The sequence below is a fragment of the Petromyzon marinus genome, chromosome 9 (assembly GCF_048934315.1).
Source record: "Petromyzon marinus isolate PM22_M1 ecotype Great Lakes invasive population chromosome 9, UKy_Petmar_22M1.pri1.0, whole genome shotgun sequence".
NCBI lineage: Eukaryota > Metazoa > Chordata > Hyperoartia > Petromyzontiformes > Petromyzontidae > Petromyzon > Petromyzon marinus.
Window position 1 is genome coordinate 8,091,346 of NC_133675.1, and position 18,650 is coordinate 8,109,995.

The following is an 18,650-nucleotide window of genomic DNA, read 5'->3' on the forward strand; positions in this document are numbered from 1 at the left end:
TTAAGGTAGACAGCTTTTTAATTTATGATAGAAAAACACAATCCCATAACAGTTTAGAAATGATGAAGTGATGTTTAAAAAATAATTAAAACCTTGATATTTTTTGCGTGAAAAACTTATATTTTAAAACGACAGAAACATAGAATCAACATATACATTATACAGAATATTTCGTTTAATATTAAACACCAATTCTTTTTATGCATTTGAAACATTTCATTTTCTCATAATAAACTTTCTCAATGAGCAAAATTCATGTTTTTTACATGTGAAGATAAACCATATTTTAAAGGGTTGTATTTACCATTAAGTCACCTATTATTTAAGGAGGCTAAAGATCAATTAACACGGACATATTTGCAAAAAAATTACATTTACGAAGGTACAATGAAAGCCAGTTCGTTAACTGTAGAATTCACGTGAAAATATGGAGGAAATGTAAAAAGCCACAAGTTTATCCATTTAAAACACCGCTGCCATAATCATGGACACAGGCTGATACATCAAATATAATTCGATAATTGAATGGTCACACCAAGAGGTTTTGACTGGTCAAATATCAGTCTGAAAAAAACTGGCATCTCTTCATTGAAAATTGGCACTTGTATTCTGACAACTTAAAATTGTTCCACAAATTCTTTGGTTACCCTGAAATGGAACTTCCTATAAGTCTTCTTAAAATGACAATGTTGATCAGTTTCACTTGGAGCCACCGGTGGCAATGTTGAAGCGAGCATGTGTGTATCTTTCTGCACACACAAATACCTACGTTTTGCTTTAGAGAACTCTAAAGCCGAGAGTGAGACACTCATTCACACACACACCAATGACAAAGTAAACCATCGCTACTGCTACAGCAACACGCATACTTTAAGCACGGACAAGATGCACGTCTGTCGTTTTATTTTTGTTTGGACCAAATCACTATAAATGCACCAGGTCTTGACTGATCGCAGGGCTTTAGCCTGGCTAGTATATTGATGGGGGAACATCAGCGCTTGCTAGGTGTTGTCGGAGTGGGGGTCATGAGATGGTGGTGCCGAGAGACAGCCCTTCTTTACACGAGGTGGATTTTCTCTGGTTTCCTCCCACGTGAAGTCAATCACTCATTTATGGCATTGGTCAAACATCACCATGCAGCCTGGCCCTCATGAAAAAAAATGGTCTTGAGACTCATTGAGACTTTTGTGGTCAAATTATTTATATTTTTTTCTTCTTTATAATTTTTTGTCAAATTGGGAATTTTGGTATTGATAACTGCACACAATGGCCTACTCTGACAAATGTTGAGACAAGGCTTCTTAATGCCTAATATGTACAGGAGTTGGTGGTTGATTGTGGATCTCTTTCAGTATTATATAGGCGGCAGCAGCAGCAGCTCTTACTGTCAAAACCATACAAACTGTTTCAGTGGTAATTGTGCTAACAGTAACACTACACAGATATGAAATATATACAGCATACACTGTTGCATTAGTTTTAGATACTATGTACAGGGTAAGAAAAAACGATTCTGTCCAAAACGTGTCTAAACAAAACATTTGTGTTGAGATTTTTTTTAAACAGGCAGTTTTGATGATCTGTCTTATTCCTAAAATTATGTTTACATTCCTGCAACCATCCTTTGATGTTATCCAGTGACAGTAAACGTTTTCTGTTCTGTAAAAAAAGTACTATAAAACTGTTAAAAATTTCAGTAATGCGATCAGTACATATCAACACACAGCCAAAACATGAATGTCACGGAATGAGTGAGTTATGACTGTGGCATAAAATACACATTGCAATGTGTTGGGAAAAACATCCTCTGATTGAATGAAGTACAGAAGTGTGTGCAGTGCCTTGTGGCATCATCTCAAAAGCCGATGTATTCAGCATTCCACAGCTCAATAAATCCCAATTGAGATGACGAAACTCCAATGAAACAAGCAGCAAGTTAGCATAGCCCTGTGGACTAGCTTTAACGTCTGCACTGCTCTTGGTCTTGATTTTTACTGGAACATAACACGTGTATGGGGGGGGGGGGGGAGAGTGCTGGTGCAGGGGCGATATTTACCCCATGCGATGACAACCTGAGTTGGTTCCCGGTCAAGGCTAACATCATCAGTGGCAAGCTATATATAAACTTTTGACTTAAAACTTTCGTGACTGCAGGAATTCATATTCTTGGTTCTTTCGGTAAAGTCACGTAAATAGAAAAAAAAAATACAAAAGTAATAAATTGAAAAATAAATTGAAAATAATAAAAGCAAAAACCCACCCGATGTGAAAAAGCAAAAAAACGCCTGATGAAGAGGGCTTGTGTTGCGATCGAAATGTCGTGGGTTTTTTGATTTTATTATTTAAAATGTACATATATTTTATTTTATTTATTTTATAATTTAGATTTTTTTTTTTTGTTTTCTGTTTACATGACTTTACCGAAAGAACCAAGAATATACATGAACTGGTCCTGTGCACACCCCACCCCCAACCGCCCCTTCCCAAACTCACTGACCCGCACGGGGTCCCGTCATACAAAGGGTAGGTTAAATTATTTTCGTCGTTTTTGTTACGCACGTGTCTGGGGTGTTACTCTGATGCAAGCCATGCACTGCACAGTGTCACAAAAAAATCTTTAAATTAGCACCGAAAGACAAAAAAAAAATCCTTCTTTATATTTGTTGAATTCAATCAGAAATGTGCCCAGATCTCAATGCACATTGGGAAAAACTCTTAAAAACCGCATTGATAGTATTTTTAATGGACACCTGCTGAATTGTTAAAAACTTTATTATTACAAGTTCTGAACGTTGATGACGTCTCACTGATGCACCAATTCCTAATCGGGATGGTTGAGTAAGTGCATTATAAATGTTTACATTAAATATTAAATTATCACCTATAAAAGGCACCTCACTGTATTAACAATTGCACATAGTAAAGCAAAACAATAAGCAGAAAAATAAAGAAAACCCCGAAGCTGGCAGTTTGATGTTAAAATGTCAGATAAAATAAGGATCTGCACTACGAGAGTATGGGGAAACAGATTGCGACGTTCAACGTTTTAAGGTTCCAACGAGACCAATTGCTCAGCCCTCCGATCGTTTTCGGGTTGTACCGTCATATTGTTCGGCACGACGTCCGACATTCCTTACCACGTGCTGGGGAGCCTTTTTCAGGAATTGGGAGAATCTACTCAATCCAGTTCCTGGCGAGATTCTGAGCGCACGTGCAAATTGAGACGTCGTTGCTCGGCACGATCCACGTGCCGAGAGCTTCGAGTCAGAAATCACAACCCGGAAACGCAACCCAAACGCAAATCGGATATTTATGTATGCACAGCACAACAGCAGAAACTTGCGCAGAAGTAACACTGGTTACAACTGCATAACAACTGTCTAATTTATAAAGTTGCTGTCCCAATCCGAATTTTTTTTTTGTAAAACGTGATCCTTGCATTTCCTTCAATGCAATGCACCACAAACACATGTGGATGGGGCAGAACTATTGCATACGTAAAAAAAAAACCCCGCATACATCTATATCTTTCAAACACAAATACGGCCGTAAAGCGGATGTTTATCGTAGTACTTGCGGCAGTTACTACGTGTCCACAGAGAGGAAAGAAAGAACCGTGACAAGAAACGCAATAGCGGGGGGGTGGGGGGAGGGGTGTGACAATTCTCTGGAACGCTTTGATGACCGTAGTGGCCACAAGTGGCTGCTCTGCGTTGGGGGGGGGGGTCACGTGAAACCCTTCCATGCAGGATATAAAAAGTAAAAGGTGTCGCCCTGAAATTGCTCGCTCATGCAATTTCTGGTGGAACGGCCTGCACTCGAGAGGGCCGCCCCCCCCCCCCTCCAGCAGGATACTTTTTTGTTATCTACTCTTTCACTCTGGCCAGATGTCTTGGAAGAGATGGCAGCACCCATACTTTACCGACCACACCTAGGAGCACGGTTGGCTACGTACGGTGCAAAACAAGTTCAATTTAAATATGTACGTGACCTGCCCGACGGACGAACTGTGGTCTACCCGCTCATATGACTCGGGTGGACCGAAGCGGGGGAAGGGATTTAAGAAACATATCCAAGGTTTCAACTGAAACACAGGGAGATTGAACTGGTGACCTTTGGAAAGTCCAGTAAGCTAACCATTACATCACCACAGCAGCATCTGTACAAGATGTGTGAATCAATACACATTGATTGTACACATGATTTGATGCAGATATGATTTGATGCACACATTGGTTAGCTTAAGACCTGATATTAACTAACAAATTAATGCATAAGTACACCCCTCCTCAACAGGACAACCTTTAGCTAATGTACTAATGAGTATCTTAAACAGCAAGATACAAGCAATGCGACGCTTGATTTACACGCCATGAAATGTCTGCAGAATACACGTCGTTGTGTAAAAGTCAGTTCATTTTCAGAGACATCACTTTACTTTGAGCAGAGATGATTTGGCTGCAGTTCCATAGACGTTAATTTTTTTGTCAGTGTTTTCACAAAGTTCTTTTTTAAAATACATATATTTTTTTTGTGGTTGATGCCACACCGCCACAGTGTAACCACCCGTCTTAGTTTGTCCCCTTCTTCTCCCACTCCTGTGAACGAGAGCAACATTTGTTCATTAGTAAATGTGAACATTCAATGACATTTTTAAATCCCCCTTAAACCACATGAGCTCTTAATTCTCGGGTACACACTTAAAGTTTGCACATGTAATTAGCACTGCAACAGTTTTTTTGGAAACTTATCCATACAAATATTTCACAGCTTAGATTTACGTGTAAGCTTAGCCATAATTTCAGCAGGCATTCACAATAAAGCTTACCAATTAAACATGTCTGCATCAAAATTAATTGTGACATCGGCATGCAGTCAGGCATGCTGGAATAAATGACAAAATGATCTACGTTCAAACCACCAGTGACCTCAAATGAATCTTGACTTAAAGCTTTCGTGGCTGCAGGAATTCATATTATTTGGGTCTTTCGGTAAAGTCACGTAGATAGGTTCAAAGAAAATAACAAAAAAGTACGACGTTTCGATCGCAACACAAGCGGTCGTCATCCTGAAAAAATATGACTCAGATGAGATGTGATGTTCTTGAAGTCACAGTACAGATAATGTTGCCACTTCCGAGGAACAATTAACTGGGACAAATGATGGAGTGAATACTTCACGAAAAACACAAGTGGGGAGCAGTGTATGCTTACGCAATTGACAACTTTTAATGTCCTGGGAAGATTTACAGATTTCCCAGGACAGCGACCTCAAGAAGATGATGATCTTACAAAAACTGGGACAAGGTGGCAACCTTAAGTACAAAGCACAATGCACACCTTGGCCTTTTGAATGACGTGGCCTCGGCCAGTTTGCGGTGCAGAATTCTGTTTCCTCTTGAGCATGGCCGCACAGTTGACGGGCAGCATCGCCATGTCTGTGTCGCTGGGCTCTGGACTGGAGCCGAGGGAACTGCCACGCTTCACCCTCTGTACCTGGGGACTCTACACAAAAAAAATCGATGTAAGCTCGTTTAATTGTGTTGGGATTGTTTTGTCATTGAAAGATTCAGCAAGACAAGCCTACAAATGAGAAACGGCTTGACATCAAGCAGTTACCGTAGCCAAGCCACGTTGAACAACATAGCTTTCGCGCAATAATGTAAAACTTTATCATTATGCTTGTTTTCAGTTAGTCTCAAGACTGCAGTCGGGGTCAATTTTGCTATGTGGGGGACAAGGGGGAATCCCAACCCCCCCCCCATCCCCCCAAACAAAAAATTGCTGATTGTTGTATGCCACGAATATTTTTTTTAATTATATTAAATTGTAAAAAAATATACATACAATTTACCCTCTCCATTACTTTTTGCTAGGTGCGCCACTCAGAACAGGTAATGTATGTCCATTGAACATATTTTGAAGTTATATTTTTTATAAGAAATCTCGCAAAAATAAAAAAAACAACCAAGAGTACGCATGAACAGCAGAAGCAAGGTCAACGTTCACACAATGACCTGTAGAGGAGGAGAACCCACGACCTTCGGGTCGATGGTGATACCCAGTGAAGGACCTCCGGCTTGGGCCTTTTTCAGGCTCTCCTTGACCTCGGTGATCTTGAGCTCCAACTCCACACGCTCCTGCTCGCGCGTCCGGCACTCGTCTTCGAGTTTGTGCAGTCGCTCCTCCAGCCTCCCGAGCCGCTGCTTGCCACCACCTGAAGCAAGTGCCACCATTACAATGGCTGGAGGTCAGAGGTCAGAGCGCTGAGCCAGCAGTGCTGCTATCCTGGGTATGAATGTAGGCAGCCGCCTCTGATTAGACTGCTCAACTCAAGAAATGTGTTGAATATTATCTATCACAACTTGCACAGTGGTGTTTGTTGCTGGCTGCTTAGCGTTTTGGGCTTTTCGGTCAGTGCTTAGCAACCATGATGGTCTCCAGTAATAGTGTGAAATAAATATCCGTGACAAAAATTTTTGTCCTGCACTTAATTGGCTAATTGGCTAAATTCCTGCTCTGAGAATTAAAATATAAATTTGACCATCATGCAACAAACATTACTCGCATATACAGAGCTGGTGGGAAAGTTCTGCCCTCCACTGTGTGGACCAGAAGTCACTTGAAGAGATCTCTCAGAGGTAGTTCTGTGACATCCACTTCAGGGGAGCTCTTCTATAACTTGAAGGGTTGCACGGCTCTGCAAGAGATCCACTTACATTATGTTTCATGGAGTGACATCGATAGCCCAATCAGGATACAATTTGGACTAAATTACAAAATATGTTAGTAAAAAACACAATGGCTGGAGGCTGTCTCCAAAAATACACCCAAAAAGCATCAGGGACAGCTGGACAGTGCTGGCTGCTTAACAATTTAAAGTAGTTAGAAAAGTGCTGCCCTGTGGCAAAATTTGTCTTTGAGGAGTCTTACTTTCTTAGCATGAAAGCCTCTCTGGAGAGTAGGCATTTATGCCAAAGAAAATGTAGAATGTCAAGTAATCTCAGAAAAAGCTCTGCATGTTCCTATTGTAATAAACATTTTTTATTACAGTCTCATGATTTACTAAAACAGGTTACAGATTGTGATAATTGGTTTTTTACCCTTTTATCTGGCAACAAAACTGACACCTTTTTTACAAGGAGTCATGTTTACATTGACCACAATACCTGCGGTCGGAACGCAAACAAAAAACAACAACTCTGATAATGTATGCACTGTCCTTGAAATTAATTGGTCCACACCCGAGACAGATTTCTTTAGAGCCTCGTCTCACATGGTGTTGGACCAGAAGACGCCAAAAGGCGCACAACTCAAAGGCAATGCACCATCAGAGTATGAGAGCTCAGGGTAAGCATTTACACCATTGGAAACCTCATTTGCCAGTAACAAAATATGATAATTGTTTTTTTTACCCTTTTATCTGGCAACAAAACTGACACCTTTTTTACAAGGAGTCATATTGAATTGATCAATTTCAAGGACAGTGCATACATTATTAGAGTTGTTTTTTGTTTGCGTTCCGACCGCAGGTATTGTGGTCAATGTAAAGATGACTCCTTGTAAAAAAGGTGTCAGTTTTGTTGCCAGATAAAAGGGTAAAAAAAACAATTATCATATTTTGTAACTGGCAAATGAGGTTTCCAATGAAGGTTACAGATTATGAACGTGCATGAATATTTGAGATTGTGGAACATAAAATGAATGATTGTTTGAATTTATTTGATTTTGTTACACGGATGGTCCCATTTAGCCAGTTGCCTCACTATATTACAAGAGGTGTCCGTGATGTACGAGCACAGCAGCAACATTCACGAAAGACGAAAAATGTTGAACATTTAGTGTTGTTATCTATTCCAAACGTATTATTAGCCAATGGGGATCAACGCACGATGACACGAGCATGTAAATAATAATAATACCATAGTTTAAGAAAACCAACTAAATCAAGAACTGTGTGGCATCGCTTCAAGTTTCCAGAGTGTATGCCAGCGGCTGCCCACCCACCCACCCGTGCATTTCTCCATAGCCTCCTTGAGTTCCTTGCGCTGGGTCTTGAGTTGTGCCAGTTGGCATCGAAGACGTTCCTTCTTTTTCTCCAACTCCTCCTTTTCTGCCTGGAACCTCTTCGCGTCGGCCTCTGCGCGATGCTTGCCGTAACGCTGCGAGTCTGCGTCTGATAGTAAATGTAGAGCGTGCATTTGACGTCGATTTTGCTTTTGGACCACAAGCACAGTTCTGATTGAGCTGTATCGGTGAATCCTGGACAATCCAGCTAACATCAGTGGCGGGTGGCATCGTAACTGGTTCTAGCCCCTCCTTTTCACCAATTCGCACTGACCAGCATGGGGAATTAAAGCGATACAACCCCCATGACCGACAGTAAGGGGGTGCCTCCACCCAGCAGTAGATTGACAAAGGGCTGCAAACTAAATTCGTATTTAGGGGTTAATAATTGATTATAAATATTATGAATTATGAATTGTAATTCAAAGCACATTAACGTCAATGCAATACGGTTATGCATTTTGACAACACCAAAATAAATCCCTTTTGATTGAATCACAAAAACTCAGCACATTCGTCACTAACACTGCCCTCGGAGGAATAATGTGTAAATGTCAGCATTATCGATGAATGTGTCCAGGTTTTGTTATGTGTGCTTGTGCACCACCTCCGTGAATATAGTATCACAACATTTTGAAATATATATCACTTTATGAAATACATACCAGAGAAAAACCCACTTATTTTTTTCTAAGGGATACTTTATTCCATGCACGTGCCTTTGTAAGCAGGGTATCTGGCGCGCTGTTTTAAGGCAGCAGCAAAGGCATTGGGATTGCGTTTCCTTCTTATCACGTGCTGGGCGAATGGAATTTGCAGCTCACAAACGCATCTGTAAAAGCTAAACATAAGTGGCAGAGCAGCTTACTTGTGTCCACAGCAAAGTAAAGACATCTGTCATCAGTTCGGGTACTTTGGATATATCAGAAAGTGAAATTGCAAATTCTTTCTAAACATTTACGCAGAGGCGCTGAGTTGAGTTCAGGAGAAGTGTTTGTTTTAAAAGCAGACGTATAAAATCAATAGATATTTACTGGAAGGATTCCTCTTGACGGTTGCGTTCTGTTGCGGTTTCTCCTTCTGTTCGCTCAGCGCTGCCGCTTGCTGTTTTACAGTTGTTCTTCTGCCTGTGACATAAATCTTCTTATCCTGCAAACAGTGGACATTAAATTTGTTAATCTATAATGAAAATGTTAAATATTTTAAAATCCTGAGAGTATTTTTTTGTGACCGCCAACTGTATCAAGCCTAAATTTAGTAAAAAAAATAAACTTAAATAGTGAAAATCCATTTAAATCAAATCCATTTAAATTTACTGCAGTTAAAGCGCCGTAAGAAGATTTACAATTCACCAGCCAGAAAAGCAATAAACTGCAGGAAAAAAAATCGAAGCAGCAGTAGCAGCAAGCATCCTCGCACATTACCTGCTGCCTGCGATCCCTGGGCAGACACCTGCCCCCCTGGTCACCAGCACTGGGTCCCGTGGGGGGCTTGCCCCCCAAACCCTGTGCTCGGCGTGTGCTTGGGGAGGGGCTCTGGTAGTGCAGAGGGTCAGAGCGCTGGCGGGACAGAGCAGCGTGTCTGCCCGCCTCCCCCTTCCCCTCCTGCAGGGGGCAGCCCAAGAGAAGCAGCAGCAGCAGCAGCAGCCGCCCGAGAGGGAAGAGCAGATTTAAATGAAAACAAACGAGTGGGAAAACTGAGCAGCATAGCTTACGCAGGTCAGCGTTTCCCAAACTCCAATCATTACGCTCCACCAAGGCACACCTTTTCATGTTTGCAAATGAAGACAAGCGCATGTGGCGTGCGCCCAATGATTGCTAAACACATCCCACAAGTGGCGTTTGAGAGATTTCTGGATTTGAATCTGCGCTGTCTATGTTGCGAAGGCCGTATTTACCAATCATCAGGCATGTGTAGCACATGTCAACTGAATTTGCAATTGACTGGAGAAGACTGATCAACGTGAAAAGTCAAACCATGGTGTGGGTTGTGAGGGCCGGAGTTTGGTAAACCCTGCTACAGGCAATCCAAGCACGAGCCAAAAGGGAATTTCTTCAGAGCAATTTGACCACTTGGCAGACGTTATATAATGGTCCTGTTGGACTGGAGTCCTTTCTGACAACCAGTTTATTAGTGTGTCTGCATTGGACTTGATTGCCTTGAAAACACCCCTGGCAGGATTTCAAATGAGCGGCAGATAGCATAACAAAGCATTAAAAGACAGTGTGGCATATGAAGGAAGGAGTGATTGAGTCATCAAAAGGTATGTGCATGCATGCTTTTTGCCTTTTTGTTGCTGCCAGGCTGTGCTAGAGCGGAGGTTTGGACTAGGGTGCGTCAACGTTGGATAAACGTAAAACATTCCAGGTATGCGTTTTTTTTCTGTGGGTGAGCACAATCCGATAGGCACGGCACGGTTGAAACACCGCAAGTGCCAATCCAGAAACAATGTATGTAAGCCGAGATAAAATAAACTATGGTGTTTTTGACGTTTAAGCCGAAATAAAAGAACACAATTGTGTTTTTAACGTTAATGAACCTTCTAAAACACGAATAACATTCATGAGAGGTTTTTGGGTTAGATCGTGTAAAACATAAATGTGTTGTTAAACCCGCCACCACCCGACAAAGCCAATTAGTAAGGTTTGTCACGCAAACAAAATATGTCAATTAGTTACGAGTTCAGCACACCAGTGTGTTGGTGAGTAAACCCACAACATTTACCATTTCGAGTACAACGTTTCGCCTTAAAGACATTGCCAAACCTTACTAATTGGCTGTGTCGGGTGGTGGCAGGTTAAACGACACATTTATATTTACACGCTCGAACCCAAAAACCTCTATTATGGATAATATTAGTCGCGAAAGCCTGCGTGTTAAAATTGACAGATGACATGACTGAAAACCATATGCACCTTGTTTGGCTGCTTGTAGGGACCATTAAGCGAAGCGTTCCGTCTCACACTTGTTTTGGAATCAACATTCCCGGCCGGAGACCTCTGTAACGTCCGGCTGTACGACAAAATAACACACGTTCTTTATTAGCTAGATATGAAAACGCTCCGCAAATTGACCTGAAATCCCTCTGGACTCCTGAAGTATCGAGTTTTGGCTTAGCTAAACATGAACCACTGAACTTGTAAAGATTCACCATGTAAAAATGCAAAATTTCTGCTTTAAGGCCAAGAACTGCAGGACTAAAACAAGATATCTTATGCTGATGTCCCTGTTTATACAGCTGCAGGTTAGAGCTCTTCACTTGGATACTACAAGCAATAAAGCTACACGGGCTACAAAAAGCAGTTGTTATATCCTCCAAGAATGTGTTTTCAAAGCTGATCCAAACACCTTCAAAGACAGAGAAATGATGCTGAGGTTTGGCTGCATTAGGACATCGATTGAAGTGGATGAGTCACTCAAGGCAAACCTGTGCTGCGATTGAGATGCCTGGATTTGTCCCTGTGAGCAGCAGCATTTGGAAAAGGGTCAAAGGTGAAATAATACAATATCATAAACAACGTGCCTGACTTTAATGGGAGAGTTATGGCTAATTGGTTAATTTGGCAGTCTCAGGTGACATTTTGCCAATAAAAAAATCCTCCCACGGCTAAAATGACAACACAACTGAACCATAACCCAGATATGATTAACTTTGGGAAAACCTTATTTTTCATAATATAGCTGATGAAACAAATATAATAAAAACTATCCAAATTAAACTTGACTACGAAGTCAAACATTATGCTCACACTTTGTCCAAATTATGTTCAACACTTTTAGCCATTTTGGAGGAATCTCTTTATTTATCACAAATCATAATAATGTCCTCGGCACCTGACTTGCGGTGTATGGTGAATATTGCACGAAGAAAATGAGCTGCAACCAAGACACACGCGGCACACTCGCGCCATCATTACATTTACGACGAGAGACCGCGTCCCGTATAATTGAGCGCGCCGTGGCAATTGAAGTGCCAGACGTCAAGACAGCTCTCGGGTCACCTGCAGGCGTCCTGCTCTGCCTCAAAGACGTGACCAAGGGCGTTGATGTCCACGTAGTCGTAGGGCAGGATGACGGGGTCGGTGCCTCCTCCGGCCTCCGACAGCACGAGCCCCAGCCAGCGGACCATCTCCGCGTTGCAGCCCGCCTGGCACGTGCGGCGACACAGCACGGCAGGCGGCGATGCCCTTAGTGAGCAACTACTCACCGACAGACAACGCTATAGAACAGTGGTTCTCAACTGGGGGGGGGGGAGGACATGGACCCCTGGGGGTACACGTGGCAGTGTCTCAGGGAGTACGTGAGGTGATTTATAAATGTGTGAAATGATATCATACATTAGTCAATCATACATGAGTCATTGGTGAATAATCATGTATGAATATGCCAATATAAAATAACTGCGATACATTTTAAATCGTATGGTAACCCAGAACAATATCAAATACCTTTCTGAACTCATCAATAGTAGACAATGTGGTTTCAAATTACGTCTTGCATGCAGAGCGTCTGTGGTATTTTTTTATTCGCTTTCAGTTACTAGCTAGTTAGGATACCTCACAAAATGGACATTTGGTTAAAATATTGATGTTCATTATTCCTAAATATATTTCTCAGAACCATGTCGGGTCAGGCAAGGCGGTACTCTGTTGAAGCAAAATTTAACAAGGGGTAAAGTAGCCAAAAAATGTTGAGAACCACTATCATAGAATGTCGATCACCATCATCATCAGCCATGGTCAAATCCACTGCTGGATGAAGGTCTCCACGAGGCACCAATATTTTATCATGATCCTGCTATGTGATAATCCAACTAGAGCTTGTGTACGAGCGGATTTCATCGCGACGTCACCCTGGTGGGCGGTCTCTCGGACGTGTTATTATTCCGTCGCTGCAGACAGTAGACATGCATCGTCAAGAGGAGCGGTGACGCAGCAGTAAGCGCGCTGCACTATGAACCCGGTGAACTAAGTTCGATTCAGGACCGTTGCTAACATCAGTGGCGAGTTATTTTGAAGGGGGCCAATATAACTCACTGGGGCTATATATACATGGATGCATGAGAAGGAATGAAAATTCGAACGGGCAGATATTGGCCTGAGGCCCCGGTGCCGTCTCACACTCGTCATGTCACTCACCATCAATATTAATGCACTGGCCAAAGCCTAGAGCCTCGTCACCCGTAATGAGGTCAATCCTGTTCGACATTGCAGATGACGCAGGATTGAATCTGTGCCGTTTGTTTGGAAATTAAATTAAACGTTGAGGTACGAGGCATCATACGCAGACAGATGAACATATTCTGTCGCTATAGTTAGCAAGCTCGTCTTAACCGAGGGTCACAATTCGATTAAAGAATTTACTCTTATTTTTAACATTGTCGTGGCTGGTGAGGTAACATGTACCCATTAAATAAAATGCGATGCTCATATTGTGAGATTCATTGACATGAATAGATGAAAGGATGCAATGTTAAACTCAGTAAGCCATGATCTATCCACTGTTGGATGAAGCATTCTCCAAGGCGTGACCACCTCTAACAGTGTCACAATATAACAATCCATTAAGCACCTACACGGAAGCTGATCTCATCACTCCATCTCCGTGGTCGGCGTCCTCTCGGTGCGTGTTCCCTGCTTTGGCCACCACATCATCAAGAGTCTGAACGAGCGGCCATCATCCTGACTAGCGACGTGTACTGAACCCAGCCCTGAACAGGCCAAACATCTCAAACCCTCAAATGCGAAATATGTAAAGGAGCACGGACAGTTGCATGCTCGGACTTACACCGAGAGAGGTTTCACACAGATTGGAGATTTGAGAACACAATGAGATAAATGTGCAGCCCTGAAATTGCCTGCTCATGACACTTCTGGCAGATGGGCCACCACGAGAGGGAGATCTAGAGAGCCTCTCGAAAGGCCATTTGGTCTGCTCTTCCATGCTGGCCAAGCATTTTTAAAGACGTGGGGGTGCTCAGACGTTACCTCCACCACACGCAATCTGCCGACCGACTACCTGTGGTGTCCCCATTTCAACTGCTGGGTGGACAGACGAGGGAAGATTTGATAAACTTGCACCATTGTTTCAACTTCTGGGTGGACAGGCAAGGGAAGATTTGATAAACTTGCACCATTGTTTCAACTTCTGGGTGGACAGGCAAGGGAAGATTTGATAAACTTGCACCATTGTTTCAACTTCTGGGTGGACAGGCAAGGGAAGATTTGATAAACTTGCACCATTGTTTCAACTTCTGGGTGGACAGACGAGGGAAGATTTGATAAACTTGCACCATTGTTTCAACTTCTGGGTGGACAGGCAAGGGAAGATTTGATAAACTTGCACCATTGTTTCAACTTCTGGGTGGACAGGCAAGGGAAGATTTGATAAACTTGCACCATTGTTTCAACTTCTGGGTGGACAGGCAAGGGAAGATTTGATAAACTTGCACCATTGTTTCAACTTCTGGGTGGACAGACGAGGGAAGATTTGATAAACTTGCACCATTGTTTCAACTTCTGGGTGGACAGACAAGGGAAGATTTGATAAACTTGCACCATTGTTTCAACTTCTGGGTGGACAGACAAGGGAAGATTTGATACACTTGCACCATTGTTTTAACTTCTGGGTGGACAGACAAGGGAAGATTTTATAAACTTGCACCATTGTCTCAACTTCTAGGTGGACAGACAAGGGAAGATTTTATAAACTTGCACCATTGTTTCAACTTCTGGGTGGACAGGCAAGGGAAGATTTGATAAACTTGCACCATTGTTTCAACTGCCGCGCCAGACGACTGAACCAACGTGGTGACCTCTGCATTGCAAGTCCAGTTTAGAGCACCTAGTGACGTGAAGAGCGCCGAAATGAAATTCGCATTTTTTCGCACATTTGCCGGCGAACCAAATGTAACGGTCGCTTAAATTTGACGAAACAAACAGAAAGAGAGGACTGATAATCACGAACGTTAGAAACCAAATGGTTTAACACAATTGAAATAAAATACACTGCTCCACAACTGGAGCAATCGGTAACGTGTTTACGTTCACTCTTACACTTTCTATTCATTCTCTAACTTCATACAGAGCTCTCACACCCCAGCCACTCCCTCTCCTCTCCAAGCCGTTCCAACCGCCCCCCCCCTCATCTCCACCACGCCACCTGTTACCACGCACCTCCAGGGCAACGGCCTCCTGCCCATCGCGCAAGACGCGGAACGCGTACGGGTGCTTGGGGTCCATCCCGGGCAGCAGCTGGCAGCCGCCGAGCGGCACGGTGCTGGCGGGGACGGCCACTGCGGAGCGCGCCTCGCCTCGCTCCTTGTGCACGTGGAGCGCGCCGTCTTTAATCTGGCACCACCGCTCACGCCACCGGCCCCCGATGAGGACCTGGAGGTATCCGCATGCCGAGGACTCCTCCTCCGACGAGGAGGGCTCCTCCGACAGCTTCTTCTTCTTGCCCAGCCCCATGAAGCGAGTGATCCGCTTGCCTGTGGCCTTGCTGACCGAGTCCTTGAGTTCGGCCAGACTCGTGCGCTTGCTTTTGTCTGCGGAGATTCCAGTTACGCGTTCAGGTTTCAGACAAGCGTGACTTTTGCTGATGAGACCCACGAGGTTGAAACCGGTCATGGGTTTGCTTGCTTTCAACGATTGTTCCTGATGGATACAATTTGTCTGGAGGCACTATCGGATGTTTGCCAAAAGAAAAATACTGTGGGGAGGTTATACATTAAGTGCAATGTCACCACTCAGTCTGTTGCCCTCTTTAGTCTGGACCGACCTTTCCCAGCCTGCCGTGCCGTCGACTCCCTGCCTCTGTTCAAGTCCAGGTTCAAGACTTTCCGCATCTCCCTCTGTCTATGAACGACTACCTCTCTCTATGAAACAAATATGCCGACTGTTTCTGCACAGCATCTTGAGATGCGGTCGCGTTTTGGCGCCGTATGAATCCCAATTGCGAATTGCATATTTTAAGAAGAACAAAGACCAATAGGCACGTACAGGACTGCTCAGCCGACATATCTCACGGTAAAAAAAAAACCCCTTGAAAGTGTTGAATGGGCATGTTTAAGAAGATGAGGCAAGGAAATCGAGTACATACATGCTCCATGAGAAACAATGTTCAGTAAAATTCTTTAAACAAATCACCTTTGTCTTTGCCATCAGTTCCATTCATCATGATAACTTCTTCTAAGCCATTCTTGCCAATCGTTCCCTCTTCAATTGCGATGTTTCTTTCCAACGAAGAGCTCTTAAAAACAAAATACCGATATAAGTAGCACAACACCAAACACAAAATCAACACAATGTGTTAGCAGCATTTATTTGTGTCATGTGGTTTAATCATAAAATTATTGCAGTGTGAGAAACTTCCCCACAATAGATTTTTTTTATGCTTTCAACAGGGACCCATCATCTAGAGGGTGTGCTCCTGCCAGTAACGTCTGGTAAAGCAGCAGCGGCGTTATTTAATAAGGATGACTGCTGATGAGCCGAAAAAAATGACGCAGATTGTATTTGTCTGGAAGCCAAGAGAGTGAGGGACCAAAATATTTCATCTTCATGTGGAGACGCAGAAAGGAGATCTGTTCATAAGATATCACCCACACTGCTCAAGAACAACGCGTAATACGTTTGTATACACTCTTAGTTCCAGTTCGTATATCAGGTAAGACACAAGACAGATATTACGTGTGTGGTACACTCTCGAGTTCTGCAGTTTGAGTGTGGAAGCTAGAGTGCGCCACCTGCTGGACCGTGACTGAACGATAACAAGAGAGAATGTGGCTCAAAGTGCACGGACAAGTGGAAGAAAGCTCAAGCGGACCTTGTCCGTTTCCGCTCTTGACAGCGTGGATGTCGGTGATGGACAATCTATGTCCACAGTCCCTTCGCTCACCCCGCACACCTCCCGGATGATCTGCCCACATGCATACAAAATACATCATCATCATCATCAGCCTCGATCCATCCACTGCTTGATGAAGGCCTCCCAAAGCCGTAGCCAACAGTCCATCAAAACTGGTCTCATTGCTCCATCTTCCTTGGGCTGCCACTCTGTCGTTAGTCTCGAACACCGTCCATCATTCCTTCTAGAATTGTGGCCTGTCCATGCCCACTTAACAGTTAATATGTTGTCTCTAATATGATCTATGTGTTCCTAACACTGGAATAGCACAAAGCACTACAGGTAACAAAAATCATGACCCTTTCCGAGTACTTTGTAGGTTTTCGCAGTTGTGCTGTACAGCTCTCCGATGCGTTTTCTCGTTTTAACACGTGTTGTTTGGGCTCAACGCCCGACGTTTTCCTCCCAGCACAAACAATCGAAACTACCAGGGACGAAACACCACGGCGGCTCGACCCGAACAAGAGCGCTCTCGAGGCAAATCGGGTGATGGATGGCGTACACCCACCTTGAACCACTCCTCCGCCTGCTCAGGACTTTGCGTGGCGAGCACCACGCCGTCAGTGCCGGGGGGCCCGTTTATCCGCAGCTCGTACTTGCGCTTTCTCACATCCTTGGGGGAGTATGCTACACTGCAGCCCAGAAGCGGCAGGTCGAGCAGTGGCTGCTGGTCCTTCGAGCTCTTGTAGCACTGTTGAAAGAGCACATCATCATTATCATCATTATCATCAGCAATACATTCCTGGATGAAGGCCTCCCCAAGTCATTGCTATCTCTCGTGGTCCTGTGACGTCATCATCCAATTAGAATCTGTGCGCGAGCTGATTTCATTGCTGTTGGTCTGTTGGTGGATGTCCTCTCACGCACGTCCCCTCCCTTGGCTGCCACTCGATCATCATTCGAGGTCATCGGGCATCATCCCTACTCATGATGTGTCCTACCCAAGCCCGCTTCCTTTTCCTGATAATTTCGTATAAAAACGCTCTGCAACGTCCTGCCACTTTATCTATCACATTGTGACAGAAAGTAATACTCTAGCAGCAATGTAGAGTCCTTTGTCAAGGCACTGTTGAATTAGGCCAGTTCAGTCATGGGAGTTGTTTGACCATACTTTACCATGCTGGCAAGCGTGGCTTGGTGAAATGGGGGGGTGTACCCAGGACCATTTATATCATCACTCACCACTGTGTAAAATCTGTGGATAGGAATCAAACTCAGCTTGCCAGGTTCACAGCACAGTGGTGAAGCAATGCGGCACCACTCACTCGTTGGGCTTAATGTGAGGAATGGTACTCTTTGATGTTCACTCATTTGAAATTTGTTGAATATTCAACTGTCGTATTTTTACAATTCTCGATGGAGGCATGCTCAGTTGAAACTGCAAAATAGGAAGGAATAAAAATCATACAACTACATGGCTTCTGCAATGCTTTCCAGCGTGTGTTTTCCTCCAGAGAAATTAGCCATGATGACGTTACGTTCCAAGTCACACAATGAGATGACGTAACACGGTGCATGATACGTGACCTCATTGCCTTGGTCGATGCAATAGATATCCTACGAGCTCTGGTTTTAAATCACCACATTTTGGGCAATCATTTGATTAATTTGGACAGTATACTCTAATAGTAACACAACCTTACGCTAACATTTTGTTCATAATGGATCATCTTTACC

The 18,650-nt window shown here is 43.5% G+C and overlaps 1 protein-coding gene across 5 annotated transcripts in view; it reads right to left on the reverse strand.

Annotated features, from left to right (window-relative positions):
- LOC116940597 (actin filament-associated protein 1-like) overlaps positions 1-18,650 on the reverse strand; it is a 48,495-nt gene continuing 29,845 nt past the window's right edge. For 4 of the 5 annotated variants that reach the window (XM_032950632.2, XM_032950631.2, XM_032950634.2 and 1 more), the window contains 12 exons: positions 17,482-17,664; positions 16,893-16,985; positions 16,214-16,316; positions 15,242-15,612; positions 12,068-12,213; positions 10,982-11,078; positions 9,491-9,670; positions 9,101-9,215; positions 8,011-8,175; positions 6,017-6,216; positions 5,340-5,504; positions 1-4,598 (listed from right to left, as the gene is read on the reverse strand). In XM_032950632.2, coding sequence (XP_032806523.2) covers positions 4,572-4,598; positions 5,340-5,504; positions 6,017-6,216; positions 8,011-8,175; positions 9,101-9,215; positions 9,491-9,670; positions 10,982-11,078; positions 12,068-12,213; positions 15,242-15,612; positions 16,214-16,316; positions 16,893-16,985; positions 17,482-17,664 — 1,845 coding nt within the window. In that variant the 3' untranslated portion in view covers positions 1-4,571. The remainder of the gene's footprint in view (positions 4,599-5,339; positions 5,505-6,016; positions 6,217-8,010; positions 8,176-9,100; positions 9,216-9,490; positions 9,671-10,981; positions 11,079-12,067; positions 12,214-15,241; positions 15,613-16,213; positions 16,317-16,892; positions 16,986-17,481; positions 17,665-18,650) is intronic. The other variant, XM_032950635.2, reaches the window with a different exon arrangement.